The sequence below is a fragment of the Motacilla alba genome, chromosome 3 (genome assembly GCF_015832195.1).
Source record: "Motacilla alba alba isolate MOTALB_02 chromosome 3, Motacilla_alba_V1.0_pri, whole genome shotgun sequence".
NCBI classification, from domain to species: Eukaryota; Metazoa; Chordata; class Aves; order Passeriformes; family Motacillidae; genus Motacilla; species Motacilla alba.
In genome coordinates, this window is record NC_052018.1 from 39,874,140 (window position 1) to 39,891,069 (window position 16,930).

General features: G+C 37.4%; 1 protein-coding gene across 2 annotated transcripts in view; it reads right to left on the reverse strand.

The window, feature by feature from the left end:
- Positions 1–558: 558 nt before the first annotated feature.
- The window catches only part of MMS22L (MMS22 like, DNA repair protein), an 89,062-nt gene continuing 72,690 nt past the window's right edge, over positions 559–16,930 (reverse strand). For both annotated transcript variants that reach the window (XM_038133081.1, XM_038133080.1), the window contains exons 20-25: positions 15,681–15,850; positions 8,787–8,998; positions 6,312–6,478; positions 4,811–4,907; positions 3,537–3,704; positions 559–1,275 (exon numbers count right to left, since the gene is read on the reverse strand). In XM_038133081.1, the coding sequence (XP_037989009.1) occupies positions 1,191–1,275; positions 3,537–3,704; positions 4,811–4,907; positions 6,312–6,478; positions 8,787–8,998; positions 15,681–15,850 (899 nt within the window). In that variant the 3' untranslated portion in view covers positions 559–1,190. The remainder of the gene's footprint in view (positions 1,276–3,536; positions 3,705–4,810; positions 4,908–6,311; positions 6,479–8,786; positions 8,999–15,680; positions 15,851–16,930) is intronic.

Here is a 16,930-nt window from a genome sequence, read left to right on the forward strand (position 1 = left end):
CATAAAAAATAATTTTTTCCTTCCCATTAACATTGTAAAATTAAAATGTGAGTAAGTTTAGAAGTAAGAGCCTGCTCACTGGTGTTGCCATTAATGGCAAACCCACTCCAAAGTCCAGTAAGTAGTTTCAGAAATTTTCAGAAAGCTTCAGATTATTGAGGGACGTGAAAAGTGTAGATACCATAGCCATTAATGAAAGTTTCCTGAGCACTTTAGGAAAAAAAAATGTAGAAAAAGTTACAGAGCTAGATCCACCCTGGAAAGATCCACAACACAGCAAAATATTTGAAAGATACAACTTTCCTAACAAACAGGAATAATTACTAGCCTATCATCAAATGATAAGTATTTTAATTAGAAGTCTGTCCTCTCTTCCTTTTCCCTCCAAACTTTCGCACCTAGTATAAGTGGATAACTAATAATGTCATGACTAATTAAAAGATCATTGGGACCCCTGGCAAATACAGATCAACTTTAAGAACATAGCATTGAAAAGGAAGGGAACAGGAAATCTAAACCTGCCTTTTCCTATATTACCCACAAAAAAAACCAGACAGGTTTTACAATGGAAGATGAAATACTGAAATGTTTTAATACAGGTGGAAGTTAAAGACAGCTATATACATTCTGTGCAACATAAACATATTAAAAAAATACTCTCTCTTAACACAAGCTTTGTCACACTGGCACAACCCCTGGTGAATGCACTGCATTCAACAAGTTGACTACTAGAGAGCACACGTTTTTCCCATTCTACTAAAATAATAAATTAGAAATTACAAAATTATGATTTTCTTAAGAACAGACTGAATAAGATTTTCAAAATACACTATTAAGAGGGACAGGTCCCATTCAATGTGAATCAAGTTGTGAAATTCTTTGAAATCCTGTCTTGTATGTTGCAATATAGGCTCTGTTCATACAGATATTTGAACCTGTAATAAATTAGCTTTCAATCTTTCTATTGCTTTTCATTGGGATATTGAATCAGTCTTCAAATGCATGACAATAATAAAATGTCAAAAGTTTTTTTTTTAAATTAATACATAAATTGGGGAAAAAAAACCACAAAAATTGATACGTGTATTTCCATTGTAAAGATAAAGAACTTGTCTAGTGTGTCATAGTCTGTAGTTTTAGGTACCAACAATGTCATAATGTCCAAGAGGAAAGGATTAATCACCAGCACATTACTGATCTGTCTCATTTTCCAGTTTTTGTATCTCATTTTGTCCAGCCTCTGCAAGGTGAGATAAGAGTCTCTTATAGGCTTCTCTGTTGGGGAAAAAAAAAACAAAACATATAACATGTTACTTCAATAATCTCACACATCCTAGGAGTAAAAGTGTGTAATTCCCAAATACATTGTTTAGATATTGAGATATTAAAACATTTTAACTTCCCCCCACCTATTCAGCTACTTTTTTGCTGTGACTTTAACGTGGCCAAATCAGAGGAAGAATAGGGACTGCTCTGTTTACAGCTAGAAGTGTAGTGGAGCTGCTTAGAAGCCTATTTGTTTAGTCAACTGCTGTGAAATACAAGTTCCTTATTTAAAAACGTGGAGTTTCCAAGGCCTAGATGATATTAGCATTCAGACTTGATGATGTTTGCTCTCATTTCTGCCTAAGGAATTCCTGTGACTCTCATCACAGCACAGTGATGTGAGCCCCTCGCACTTGGGTGCAGCCCAAGCGCTGAACCAGATTCAGACCACCATCCTCAACCAAGGACAATGACTGTTAAAATAAACCTGAAATTCAGAAGGGAACTGTCACTCAAGTGGATTTTCCAGAAGAGTGTATATGTGTTGATGAGACTTTTCACCTTAAGTTCATTCTAATACTCTCCAACCCAAACAATGTAATTATTGTTAAAGTACTGCCTCTGACATTTAGGTCTTTTCTAATTATCTATTTTTGTCATGAAATATTAACTTGAGCAAACAGAACTGCAGTTTTCATACTAGTTCCTTACAATTACAACACTGGACATCACCACTATAAGCATTTAATGCAACTTCTGCACCTGACTTCTTTCATAGATGCTGATTTGCACTTTAATGTCTACAGTAATTGCACTGAATATGTTAATATCATGTTATTTAGAGTCTAGGACTGAAGAGAGAAAATCAGATGTTCTTGAAGAGAGAAAGTTAGTGTTCTTACAATAAAATGCTCATGGATCACCTCAGGCTGCTGGGTAATGGAGCACATTCTAAATACAAATTACTAATAGAAAACACTGACAACAGATTAGATTATATATATGGTTTAAGTGATGAGGATAAAGGAAATGTAGCTCTTCAGTAATCTCCAAGCATGTATTTCAGGAAGATCAACCAACCTGCATGCTTTCAGCATTTTGTAGATAATGGGATGAATGTTACCATATTAACAGTATTTATCAAAAGAAAAACAAGCAAAAATTTTAGCTATGAAACAATATCAAAGGATGAAAAGCAGGTCATGTGGAAATCCTACATATAATTGTACATCAGGCTGATCCTGGGAAAATTCTCTTAAATAAAAGCAAATGCAGTTGTTGGTAGTGGATAGTAAAAAGTGAGCAATATAATTACAAACTAATTAAATACATTTTTCATTAAAAGGAAGATGAATACCCTGTGAGAGCCCTTCAGTGTCTCACGAGTTATTCTTGCACAACTCTGTCTTTTGGACTTTTTATAGCCCAGGCCCTGTCAACACACACCTCAAAAGTTCCCCAGTGTGAGGCATGAGTGGATTCTCCCCTTTGAGTAGTCCCAGGATGTGTAGCAATGCAAACACTGGGGTCAGTTCCTTGCCCAGACCACAGGAGAGCCTTCCAGTGAGCAGCACTAACAGGAGGAGCCCTTTTGGCTCAGGTGCCACACGAGGCAGAGCTTCCTGGAGTTTTCTAGCAGTACTTGCATAGACACTGAAAGGTCAGTGCTGCATCTGCATCCAGACACCACCATGCCTGCAGAGCTGCTCCCTTCCTGTGCCATTTTCTCCTAATGCCAGATGCATTCACGTGTCAAATATTTCTGTCCTGAGTTCTTTGGGGGGGCAAACAGAGGAAGCGTGAGTCTTCTGTGCCCATCACACACCCACAACTCTTCTAAGTTTAGATTATGAGAGAGCTCTTGATATAAAGTTGGGTGTATTTATTTTGCAAGCATCTCAGACCATACCTGATTATGGTATAATTTCACAAACGACCCATAAAGTCCTGTAAAACAGGGACTAGCAGGAAAATTCTTTGGGTAAGGAATTCTTAATTCTGTTTTGCAACATACATTGTAGAGACAACCTGGCTTCACAAAAATTCTACTCTAGTCTGTGGACCCTAGTATCAAAACATCTCTGGAAATATTTAGCAAATATAGATGGCTTAAAACCATGAAAGGCTTGAGTTAAGGGAGATTTCTGGCTGAAAACACTTAAAAATCACTCATTTTTGAGTGTCTGTGCTGCTGTCTCAACACTGCTTTCTTTCAACAGAATAAACCTTTACTATTCATTGTCAAAAATAATATTAAATGAAAATCAAACCTCTGTGCAGCATTTCTTCCAAGGCCTTGTTTGTGCTCAGAATCCTTCAGAGACTGTGTGATTGTGGGAATCAGGCTGGCAACTAAAGTCTGATCCAAGACTGCCATTGTTTCCAGGATGCTGAAAACCCGGTGATCGTAGACAGCAGTGTAGTCCTGGATAAACTGCCTGAGGGGGATACAGGGGCATTTAATGCAGGGTCAAAACTAGATGCAGAGGACATGCCAACAACAACTGTAGAGTCTAATTGAAACAAACAATCTGGCTGCGTAGCAATTTTCATAATGTTACACTGGAATACTCTACCTGGAATACTTTCTCTAAACAAAGGATGGTTTTGAAGTCGAATGTTAAAAATTCCACACATTTTATTTTCAAGTAATTTGGCAGATTCCGCTGCTGTTTCACCAGGACTGCCTTGTTCGTAATGTGTGTGAATGCAAAACTAAACCATACACTTCTTATTTAATAAATATTAATTGTAATAAAAATATTAAAACACCAAGAGTTTTAGATTTAGATTTACAGAAACAATGTTGGCATTTCTTATAAAGCTCCCCTGGACCTTAAATAGGGCAGATCATTAGATGGAAGCACATCCATTTGCCATCCTGAGGACTTTAAGGCTCACAGATTACATTCAAATCAAAATTAGCACCCTAGGGATGACACATCCCATGAAACTGATATATCACCTATAGACTGGCATTCCCACAAACACCCATTCTATTTTCAGTGAGTCTCTCTCAAGGCTTTCACCCAGACCTAGCCCAATACAGCAGCAGTGCTTAAGGTTTGCAGAATGTCTGTGACTGCCAGGTCATGCAGCTCTTCTACTGTATCCATGCAAGATACAGGATTCATTTTGTAGAGCTATGAAATAAGGATAATTTACATTACAATAATCTATTATTGTCACAAAATCAAATAAAAATAGCTAAGCTTGTTATGTGAATATTAGCTGCACTTCAAATTAGGCACACAGTATCTTTCATCAGCATTCCCAAGGAGTTTTTGCCATCACAGGAAAAACTATATGCCTATCAAAATAGTACCTCATCCATGAGGAAGCAGGTATGCCTCTCACATCTATTTTTCTGCTCTGGCTTTCTGACAAAGCTGTGTTCAAATCCAGTGCCAAAAGTACCATTACTAAAATACCATAAACAAGCAACAATGCAGCATGTTAGGATAATTAGTTATTTTAAGAAAACATGTTTGCTGTCAATTGGCTTGCAGCAGCTTTGCTGCCAGTTGGCATATTTTCTGCTTACCTCAATACAGAAGTCAGCTGGGTGGCATGTTCTCCTCCTGACCCTGCTTGGCAGCCTTCTACCATGTACTGCACAATGTCTGTAGATATTTTTTTAACTGCAAAAGAAAAATCACAAGATTCACACAGAGCTCTTGAACTGACCATCTGGAGAATGTCTTTCATGAAGACAAAAATTTTTAAATGAGAAAAAAAAAAAAGGTTTAATCTTTCTTTGATGCAAGTGAAATGATTGTGAGAGCACTTAGTTAGATTGGCTATAAAGAACAGAATGAGTCATGGGTTTATGCAAAAGTCTTATTTTCACCACTATTATCCTTTACACAGATTTTTAAATACACTGGTTTTTTTAAGTTAAACCCAAGAGATATACATTTAGAGGAAATAGAGGTTTTATTTAAATATAACTTCTGCTTATATTCTTTAAGCATTCCTATTTGATTCAAAAGAAAGGTAGTCACAGCATTGTATCCTGCTCAAAACTGTGTGGATCTACTCCATACTTTCAGTGGTGGAGATTGCTCTGAAATGCACCCTAACTCTTTTTTTTTAAGGGAAAAAAACCCAACAACCTCCCCCACTATTTTCTCAATAATTGTTTCCAAATAAATACCCAAGTTGCAAGATACAGCTCTTCCTTTATAAAGGTGGAACTGGGCTGCAAGTACTTTTCTAGAAGGTTGTGGCAGAGCCCTGTTCAGGCAGGTAGGGAGCTGGTGGCTACAGCAGCCCAGGACTTCCAGCTCATTGCCTGGCACATTGCAAGGTGGGTACTCAGCTTTCAGCAGATATGGCTGTGATGGCAAAACGGGGAAGAAAATTGGTGATGACTGAGCCAATTTCCTAAGCCCATCTTGTCCCCGAAACTATTATAGACCAGAATCAAACAGTACTTTATCAGAAAAAAATTCCCAGGAGAAGTCTGAGGTGAATCCAAATTTTGCTTAATGCCTCTCTAACAGCAAGAAATGGAAATTTTGAGCTCAGGTGCATTTGTTATACAATGGTGGGGGGAAAAGAGTGCTTCATTCTTTAAGTACCTAAAAATAAAGATGTTCTTGCTACAAAACAAAGCATGCTTAAAAGAAGAAAGAAGGCACAAAGATACCTTCAGAGAGCAACATGCTACTTTTAATCCATTTATAATGCCTCTATGGGGAGAAATACACTGGTCTTATTTGGTCTCAAAACTTTAGGTAGAAGAAAAGTTCCACAATTGCTAATGGAGGAGATTATATGGGAAGGCTGAGAAAAAAGGAAATGCCTTCAGATTCCTGAGAAGCTGATTAGTTCATTAGAGAGTTAAATGAGGCAGGGCTTCTCTGCCTGAGAGGCAGAAGTCCCAGACCAGTTAATGAAAAAAATAGCCTCATCCAGTTTAGTTGGCCAGATTGTTTTATTCACCTCATCTGAGAGTCTTAAACACTGGGATGAAAGATGCTCAGCAGTGCAGAAATCTTGCAGGCGTGGAGAGATGTACTTAAAGCAAACAAACAGCTCACCTTGCAGCTCATTAACCAGTACCAAGCACTTCAACACAGCCGGGAGAACCAAGTCTATGTCACACAGTTCAGTCCTCTGGGTTCTCTGAAGTACTTCAAGAATAAAAGCAAGAACAGAGGCCAAGCGAGGAGGTGGAGCATGCCCTTTGAACTGCAGGTAGTTTTCCCTGGGAAGACAAAGCAAGCCAGAACAAAGTCTATGATTTGGGGTTTTTTTCCATGTAATGCAAGCACCATATACCTTAAAATAACTGTGATATTTCAGCAGGAGGCCTATTACATAGATTTCTATCTTTATCTAGGCTTAAATAATGGCTTCTATTTATCTTAGTCGTAGCAATGACTCCCAGTTTGTCAGAGGACAGTGATATCTTCTGACTCTTCTGTTCAGAGAGGAGTGAGAAATAAGAGCCATCATAATTACAGTTAAAAACCCAAGTGTGACTATTAAAAGCTAAATACAAAGGTAGCTTCATAATATAATTGAATTCATGAAGGAATCAAGATTCTAAAATCCTAAACCAACATGCATAATACAGCTGTTATTTAATTACATTATTTAGCTTTATGTGCTTTTGCAAACTCACAATCATACTTGTGGTAACAGCTCTGTTGTTACACTGGTACTGTTATTTGATTTTTGTAAACAGTATGTTGTAACAGGACAGCCAATGACTGATTTTGTTCTGTCAGAATTAACACAAACACCTCCAATATAAAATCTGGCGCAAGGATAAAAGGTGACCTGTCAATCTGCAACAAGAACAAATTTTAACATCACACATATGGAGTGTTCCAATTTTAACACTTAGATTTGTTCATGTTCCACAAAAGAATACAAGAATATGAACTACTGTTGGTTTGGCACCACAAATTAATGGAATCTGAAGACAGTAAGTTTTGCAGATGAAAGAGAACACAGCACTTATTCATCAGTCAGCAAGAGCACTCCCAGAACCGTCAAAAAAAAAACATTTTAAGATATTTAATATTAGGTACTGTTACCTGCTCAAACAAGGCACATATGTTGGCTGAGCAATGCATCAATTTAAAAACAGCGTCCTTCTTAAAAACTCAGTAAAGACTGCTTCTACAACTTTCAAATGAAATGTGACTTTCAGAGCTCTGTGTACTTCATTGCACCGCTTCAGAGCACTGGTGTGACTTAGCCAATGAAAGCTGTGACACCCACAGTTCTGTATCATCTGGTCTGTCTTAATTTAATATTAGCAACTCTGAAATCTTCTGTCTCATTAATTACTGTGAAAATTTCCCACAAATTTTTTTTGTGTGTTCTTCCACTACAAGAGCTCTCTGAGCTGGATAATACAATCCTGATGGTGTGGTTCCCTTTCCTCTCTGCAGCAGCAATACATTCACTGCTTTAATACAGCAAAGTGGTGAACAAACTGCACCTATTTGTGTACAGGCCCCGTGACTGCCTCGTGACCACTCAGCACTTTGCAAACCAGAGTGCTGCTCAGTTCTAACACATTCTTCCCAGATCACTAAGGAATGTTTCACATCTTAAAAATCACCAAGTGCCATTACACCTTCAGAACTTTCCACTCTCAATCCCCATGTTCACACATGAATGCACACATCCAAAAATAACTTTAATAAGATGAGAAAGTTTGGGTATTCAAAAACATTTCAGAACTAAGATTGTGAAATCTTAATTGACTCCCTTAATAGGTGATAAATACAGGCTTTACTTTCAGGATTGCCTATCATATTCACCTAAGATCGGCACTGAAATTCTTTTTCTGATCAACATGTATACCAACTCTTTAACAAATAAAGATCCAATTACTGTGGATATAGGCCTGTATTTGAGGGGGTTTAAATCCTATCCCAACATGGAAAAAAAGTACAGATTGTTCGCTGTTCTGCAGTACATAAAACCAAGTGTCAGCCTCTCAGCAGAAGGAACAGAGATTTGTAACTGCTGTTGATATCATGCGAGTGGTGACAGCGCAGTGAACAAATACTGTCTCTTTGCCTCTCTGGTCTTCCTCTTCCCACACCCCCAGTTTTCCATGTCCCCTGGGCAGCTGGCAGACCTGTGTATGCTCTGACACTTAGAGAGCAACAAGGCCCCCCATACACAGGTAACTGTGGCAACTCTAAGCACTACAATTCTGTACCCCTAAATACAGCCTGAGACACACATGTGATGATGTCTATTGGAGCATAATTTTTCTAGAAAAGGACTTGCTTTTCATGTGACCTCCTGCAATATTTTTTGTTGTGGCCTAGAACTTTTATCCTTACTTAGTCTCTCACACATCCTTCCAATTTTACTCTCTTGATATATAAACTCTCTCTTTTCCCTCCCTGCCCAGCAACTCCCAGGCTCTTTCAAGAGCCGCACCATCAGCTGAGAGGAAAGCAGAGGCCTGAGCTCATGAGCTATTTGTGAAATATGAATCTGAAACCTGAGTAAGTGATGCTTTATATCCCACTGGTCCTTACCTTATGACATGCAAAGTGGTCTTGCGGAGGCGGAGCAGCTGGGGGGCGGTGATGGAGCTGCCTAAAGCAGTGAGCAGAGGATGCTGCCCGGCACCGGCCGCAGTCGGGGAGGAAGGCAGGAATCGTCCAAAATAGTGGCGAATAATGCTGCCAAGGAGTTGATTTAAATAGGCACCCTGTGTTTGGGACTGACAACATATGAAGGACAGGCCCTGTAGAAGAAAATTTTAGAAAGGGAGGAATTAAATAAATTTTTACCAATACAGTTGAATAAATCTTTACCAACTGTATGCTAAACACTCACTACATGCTGTGTAAACTGCTGCACACAGAGCAACTATGCCTGACAAATAAGCATCGCTGATTTGCTGCAGACATGATGATCTGCAAATGAAGACAGAGGCGGGCAAGGCTTGCAAAGGAGAGAAAAATCTTTCATTAGACTAATATATTGGAAGATGAGCTTTGGGACATGCAAGCTCCCCTTCAAATTCAAAACAAAACTGGCATTTCAGACCTGGAAAGCTTCTGCGCCCAAAAGCTTCTCATTTCTGTTTTCAATCCTGTACGTGGTCTAACACAGTACGTTAATCACGTAAGATTTAAGATGGGACAGAAAGAATAAATACCTCATCTGCTTGTAAAGGACCACGTGAATTTTTTGTATAAATGATATAGCAGAAAAATGAGCACTTAGAATTGAGTTTCAACAAGAAAAGATTTGCTCATAGTATGAACAAATTAGGGTAAATTAGGTACCATTTATAAGGGATTTAGAGGAGGTTTTAAACTCTGTTTAAGATAAGGCTAAAACTGCTGTGATTTATCCAATATAAGCTACATTGATCCAGAGAAAAATCTATAATGAAAGTACTTGCCCAGAAAGTGCTTATCTGAACTCTACCTGTAGTTATAGAACATATATATGGTCCATCCCTGAAAAAAAGAGTAGTAGTCTTACTGGAATGGGTTCCCATAAGAGAAAGTTAAGATCTTGTGTCCTTCCCCCTCCTCTGATTACTGAGAGCAAGAAGAACAAATCACTGAGAAAAAAATGAAAAGGTCCTGTGATCTCCTATCTCAAGGGTCACAGTCAGCAGCACAAACAGAAGCCTCTTGAGAACTCAGTTTTCACAATAGTTTTGTCCAACAAGAATAATGGTGTAAAACAAGGTCAAGCACAGAGCTCCCTAGACAGCAATTTCAACAGTACTTCAAATTTCCATTAGCATTGCAATACAGACTCTGGTTTTGGTAGGAGGACTATCTGTCTGAATATTTATGGTTGCTGAGGTAAACTAATGCCCCTAATATAAGAGTGAACAGATCAAGTCAAGCTGCTTTTGTTCCTCAGCTATGGAAAAAGTGTATTTCTGTTGCTTTTTGTATAGAAGTCAAAAAAACTCATTTTTTGACTCCCCAGAAACATTTTCATCTATACCTGTCTGTGTGAACATGACAGAACATTCAGAAAAAAAAAATGCAGGCTGAGGCATAGCTGAGGGTCTTGAAATGCTGAGTTCCCACTTTTGGTTCCACAGTAAACAAATACAGGAAACATGTGATTTCAAGAAATGAGGTGCCTGAAGACTTGATGGCTCTCTTGAATGCAGATTTGGCTTAAGGATTTTACCTTACATACTTTTGGGGTTCCTTGATAATTCTGGCAAGTCTCAATGATAAAAACCACACTTTCTGAACTGAGGCTTTGAGTAAAACTTGAGATTTTCTCCTCCTTTTGTATACATAGAGTAAATTATTGTAGGAAAAAGCTGCTGCTGTATCAGAATTCTTAAAAGAAGAAGTCTGATATTTCTAGGCAAGTAGCAGACTTAGAGACTGCTAGAGATGACAGACTATTTAGTGTGTAAATTTAAGTGTTTGATGTTTTCAGTAAGATATTGCAGCAGGAGAAGAGTTCCTGTGCTTTCTGCAGTAAAGCTCATACAGAAAGACAGTAAGTATTCCATAATCCAAATATTGGAACTGGCACTCTTAAGACTCTAAACTCTTAGTGTTTTAACACTAAAAGAACCCAGACATCTATGACAAAGTGTATTAATTTATTGGACAAAAGGGACACAAAGAATACCATAACCTTACAGAGGATACCTGCAGGAATACATGAAGAAGGCAGCACCTCTGAAGAACTAACAAATGACAGTTGCTAAAATGAGACAGTTCTTCAAACTCAGAATCAACAAATGATACACAGTATCAAGAAGATATCAGTTATTAACTAATAAGAATTACTGTTTTTAAGAATGATCCTAGACTTACTAAATGGTTGTAATAAAAAGAAAATAATATTAGAATTTAGATATCTGAGGGAATGCTGACTAATTTTTGCAGGTCTAATAGTTTCATTTCAAAGTGAACCAACAAACCTAGCCTGATCCTTCATAAAAGCATTTTCGTTTTTGGGCTGAAATAAATTGATTTGGAAACTGCATCCCAAAAATTAGAAAAGAATTTGTATTTCTCTCTTGGACAAAAAGGCCTACTGACTTCAGGTTAACACTGTGTTCTTCATTTTGGACTCCTCCTTTTCCTTAAAAAGTGTAGAGAGCAACAGACCTGGACAGGGTCTGACAACACCATATCCCAAGTGGCACAAGGCCACCAACACTGCACAGTAGGTGCAAATCTCCAGCTACAATGGCAAAACATCCTAGGTAGTGCTGGCCAAGGATGTGACTGCAAGCTAATCACACAGAAATTTCTTCCTTTAAATCCCACCAGTAATTAAGCACGACGAAGGAATTTACCATTCAAATGAGAGAAAAAAGAAACACGCATGCAACTGGACTGCAATTCTGGACCAGAGATTTTAAATCAATCACATCAGACCCAGGGCAATCCCTACAAAGGAGATGGACTTTAAATGGTTGATAGAGTTGCTTTCTTTTCCTTAACTATGTTCTTATGTTCTTCAGCCATCTTCTGCGGTTAAGATTAAAAAAAAAAAAAAAAAAAAAAAAAAGGACATTTTAAGGGGAGCAGAGAAGCATGACATCATCTGCTCTTCATTTTAGCAGAAAGGCAACAGATTCCTGTGTGTGTTCACTGCAGGAACCTTTTGTGGCCAGAGCTGCCTCTTCTGATTTATCTGTATATCTGTAAATCACCTGTGGAGAGCAAAGAACTGATTAGTGTGGATTACTGGAACTATTCACTGCAGAAATGCCAAGCTACCTAATGATGACTTACACTGTAAGTCCTGCTGTTGGAATAAATCTGCTGTCCACCAATTAATGTTGTACAATTCCTATTAAATACATATTATAATTCACAAAATGTACTAATAAGCTTGCTCAAATACCGGACCACAGATGTGGCTCATGGGAGGGCTTTTAAGGTCTGATCTCTGACAAATGCTGAGCCTGCACAGAGCCATTAAAATCACTGGGAAGTGCATGGGCCAAGCACTACTCAGAATGAAGCTCTTTTGCTGTTCTCAGTATTAAGACAGAAATAAACAAATCTTTTGTATTTGGACAGGATTTCTGTATTTGAACACTGATAAATCAAGCAGGGTATCTTACCTTCCCTGTCCTTATATAAACAATGTTTATTCCCTGCACCCACACTGTATTCTGCAAGATAGATTTAAACTAGTATTTCTTCTCCAAAACAAGTTTCTTACACTGCTTGAGTATTTTCCCATATTAATGGTAAATGTGTACTAAAATTCCTCCAAATCATTCTCCAAGAAATCCATCAAGAGTAATATTGGTCTGAAACTATCTATGATAGATTTTAGTAATCCACTACCACACAAATCATCTCAACTTCTTTTTGCAGTAGTGAAATAACTATGATTAAATTTTACATACCTCACTAGCTCATAATTAGGAACAGTCCCATACAATTGTAAAATGGCTGTTCATTCACATTCTTCAAGCTTTACTTCCTGAAGTCAGTCATTCAGACAATTCTGAGGCAATTTTTATATCTCAATAAAAATCTTTCTTAGGTCATCAAGTATTATCAAAACAGATGTGCAGTGAAAGAAATAGTACCCAGACAGCAACCCTTTAGGCAAGATAAAAAACCCAAAAACATAGTTTAAAAGTTCCTAGAGCTAAGCTATTTTAGCAAGGCAGTATCAGTGACAGAGTTGGAAAAAAAAAAAATCTTGATAAGCTCCCTGTACAGTGGAGACAAGAACTGTTGCCCAAAAACTGTCACAAGGCAGGGGTATAGCCCAAAGCTCTATATAAGCACAAACATAACAAGTAAACACAGTCAGTCTGAACTGAGGAGAGAGAAATGCAACATCCAGTCTTAATTAGTGCCTTTGACAATTATGTGTGCTTGTGTAAAATGAAACAAATAAATTTATAGGTTTGGGGTGGTGAAGGACGGTGAAACACAGTCATTGGTTCTGATGAATTATGTAGAAATAAACTACATTGTGTGGAGAGAAGGATTTTGTATGTTGTCCTAAAGGATGAAAATACTCAGGAATTCTATAGGATTTTATAAAATTGCTGCATCAGCGGATATGTAAAATAAACTGCTACTAGGATTGACTTCAAACCCCTTTAAAATCCACAAAAAGGACCAAGTAAACCACATTAAGATTAGCTGTTAATTACTCTGGAAAGAGGGAAGTTTTTTCAGGTCACTGCTAGCAAAATTAAAATGTTTTCTGAGATCTGAAGCAGTTTTTTTGAGCGAAGCAGGAAAAGCCTACACTGTAGGAACTGAAGAAGAAAAAAAGATGGAGCCTAGACCTTTTCAAAAGACTAAAGAAAAAAATTAAAAGGAAAGGCTGCTGAGTAGAAATTCCACTCAAGGGCTTTTATACTTGGACTATGAATAAAGAACTCGCATGTATAAGAAGATGCTTTGCATGGTCTCCAAGTTCCTGTTTCTTTATTTTCATGTAACTGTGAAAGGATTAAGTTGTAAGCTGGAGTACGAACAGGAACAGATCTACAGAACAGTGCTTGTCTAACATTAGGGTGAATTAAGGCTCCTGCATTAAAATACCAGTGCTCTACCTCCACAAATGAGCACAGGGCAGCTCCCCAGGAGTGGCCTCATCACACATTTCACCTGCAGTTTAGGTTAGTCAAGGTGAGGTTATTCCCAAAGAATTCTGTTTTTCCATCTTCCCTTCCATATATACTGTTTTATCACTTTTCTGATATGCCCATTTGGGTTTTTGGGTTTTGTTTGTTTTGTGAGGCTAGTTACTATTTGATTCAAGTCACAAATTGCTATTCACAGAATCATTAAAGCAAATTAAATGAGAATGTGTATGGTGGTGAAAGGGAATGACTGTAGCTTTAAGCCAATTGTGAAACAATAACTTGAGATGTCAGAGAGTGCCTAGAATCCATTCAATCTCAAATGATCTCAGAAGGGTAATTGTTTTGTTGTTTTTAAACTGATCTTGAAATATTTTTGAGTTGATTCTAACTTGGAATTTTCCCACTTTTCCACATAAAAGAGAAGGAAGTATTTTTGAATAAATGAAGCATTTTGAAACACTTAAAAATATTGGAATCTTGTAAATACAAACAAAAATTAATAAAATAAAAAGTGTCATATTGAAACAGAAAAAAAGAGCTCATTAATTTTCCTCTTTTCTCTCCAGAAGTGTTTATCAAATTAAAGAATTACTTGTTTTCTACAAGCAGTGTCTGTGTAAAATAAAATATTTGGTCACACAAGATCATCTAGCATAGCTGAAAAGCACATGGACAATGCAATAGACTGATGAAGAGTACAAAAGTGAGGTCTGGAAGTCAGAATCTGGCAAATAAAACAGGAAACAAGGGTACACAACACTCAAGACTTCAAAACCAACTCAAGTGGTTTCATCTGAAGATTACATCTGTCTATGCAGGCTCCAGAGAAACTAGCTCTACTACTGAAATACCAAATTAGCAAACAGACACTCACAGTCCATGCTAATACCATTGTCCAGATGGCTCTACATGTACACAGCTTCTGAAAATACCTACAGAACAATAAAGCAAAACATACTGTGCAGAGCATTGCATAACCATTTTCACTTCCATATGACATGCCTCCAATCACAATGAACTGCTTTTGAAACTAATAAATTCAAGGGATGTTTACAATGTCACCACTGCATTGTTTCACAATACAATCCTGCAAAGTAGTGAGTTAAGACTGCAATCAAAATGAAGACTTAGGGAGAAAGGAAAATGGTAAGCAAAAAAGACACAAAGATTTATAAGGAAAACATGTCAACTTATTTATTTTCAAAATATAGTCTTTTCTCTTTGTCACCAGCAGAAATTAGTCTCTTTCTACAGCATCAACAAGCTTTACAGAGTTTCAAGAGTGACAGGGTAACTGAGAGAAGAGTAGGATGAATAATAGGGAAGAAGGCTTTAGTCATGCAATCATAAGCAGCAGGAACCTGATTTAGCAAAACATATTCTCCAAGTATTAAGACAAACCAGTGGTATAATACATCAAGGATTTTCTTTTGTTCCTAAGAACAACAAAAAAAGGGGTATCTCATTTATAACTATCTACAGTTAGCCAAGTCAAGCATGATTTAAAATATTTGTTCTTTCATCTTAACAATTTTCTCACTCCATATTATGATTACTTGATGCACTGTTTGAGAAATCTGTCACATTGGAGACCAACGTAACCAGCAGGTTGGCTAAAAGTTTTCCATATGCAGTGATGAGACCAGAAGCTCTGGAGTGTACTACAGCATAGCTACCTGCAATGAGGAAAGCCAAATGGGTGGCAATTTTCCTTTCACTTCTATAAGAAAAAAACTTCTCTTACTGCTTCGGTAAATTCAGTCAATGCTTGTTAACTAGGGGAAAAAAAACCATCTGCAATAGTAATCTTTTCCTGAAGATTCATTTGTGTGCTGATAATAGAGCTATTTACCTGGAGATAAAGAGGCAGGCTTTCCTGAATGGCAGACAGCAAAGCCACAGGCAGCTCCTTGTCCTGCTGGAGCACAGAGTGTGGCAGCAGTAAGCAATCCACAATGCGAAACAAGAGTTGCTGTGCCTTGGAAGTAGCCAGTATCGGTGCACAGAACTTTACCAGACATCCTGTTGAAAAAAATTCAAAAAATCCCAAACCAATTTACAGTTAGGAAAAAATAATTAAGAAAGCCTTAAGAAGCAATTATGTTAAATCAGATAATCTGAGAGTAGCAAAAGCAACTGAATTGTCTCACTCCTATGTACTCATTCCATGGCACGCTGTTAAAAAAACCCAGTCAAAACAACTCAAAAGTGCATTTACAGTTCATCAAAATAAAATACTATATTGATTCAACACAACAGAGTTAGGAGTTTTCAGGCAAGTGAAGATGCTTTAGGGAAAGTACAGCAATACTAAAGAAAGGATGAGTCTCTTAGATCCCTGCAGAAAACTTAATTAAACTTGATCCATAACCCTACTGCAATTAGCACACATGAACTTGAACATTTACCTTGCTGTGTGCATTCATCCCTCTTGCAGAGAAATGCTGCCTTTGCCTTCCCTTTACATTTGTCTAACACCACTGTGGCAACACCACATCAGTAACTACTCACACAGCAACCTAATGTTAGCAAAACATTAAATATGCTTCAAAAATTGCATTTAATTTCAGCAGGTTAGAAGAACGAGGGGCAGCCAACTCCATCAAGTCTTGCCAGGTCTTTGTGGGCTTTCAGTTCACAAACTGAGACCCTCAGAGAACATCTTGTTTTCAGCACAATAATGTATCACTTGCTCAGCTTTGAGCCGGTTTTAAGATTGTTCTTTTGACTTTCAGAAAAAAAAAAAGGAAAAAGGTGTTAATGTGTAAATACCCCAACTTTGAAAAACATCTTTACTGAAGGCGAGGTGTAATTTTTCTTGAAAAACTAACTCTGTACTCAGAAGTGTTAATACTCAAAACACACATTAAATAAAACAAGATTCTTATGTAGACATTTTCAACTTTACATTTTATTAGAGGCAGGAAGAAGTTTTCTGGGTTGAAAATACAGGAATATCCCAAGGAAACATGTTTAAGACTTTGAAAATAATGGAAAATCAAAAGTAGGCTGTTACAAGATATTATTAATCTATAAAAGTCATTCATTATCATCTCTAAAAACAACGCAAAACAACATTAATCTTGCAGAGTGAAAGAAAAC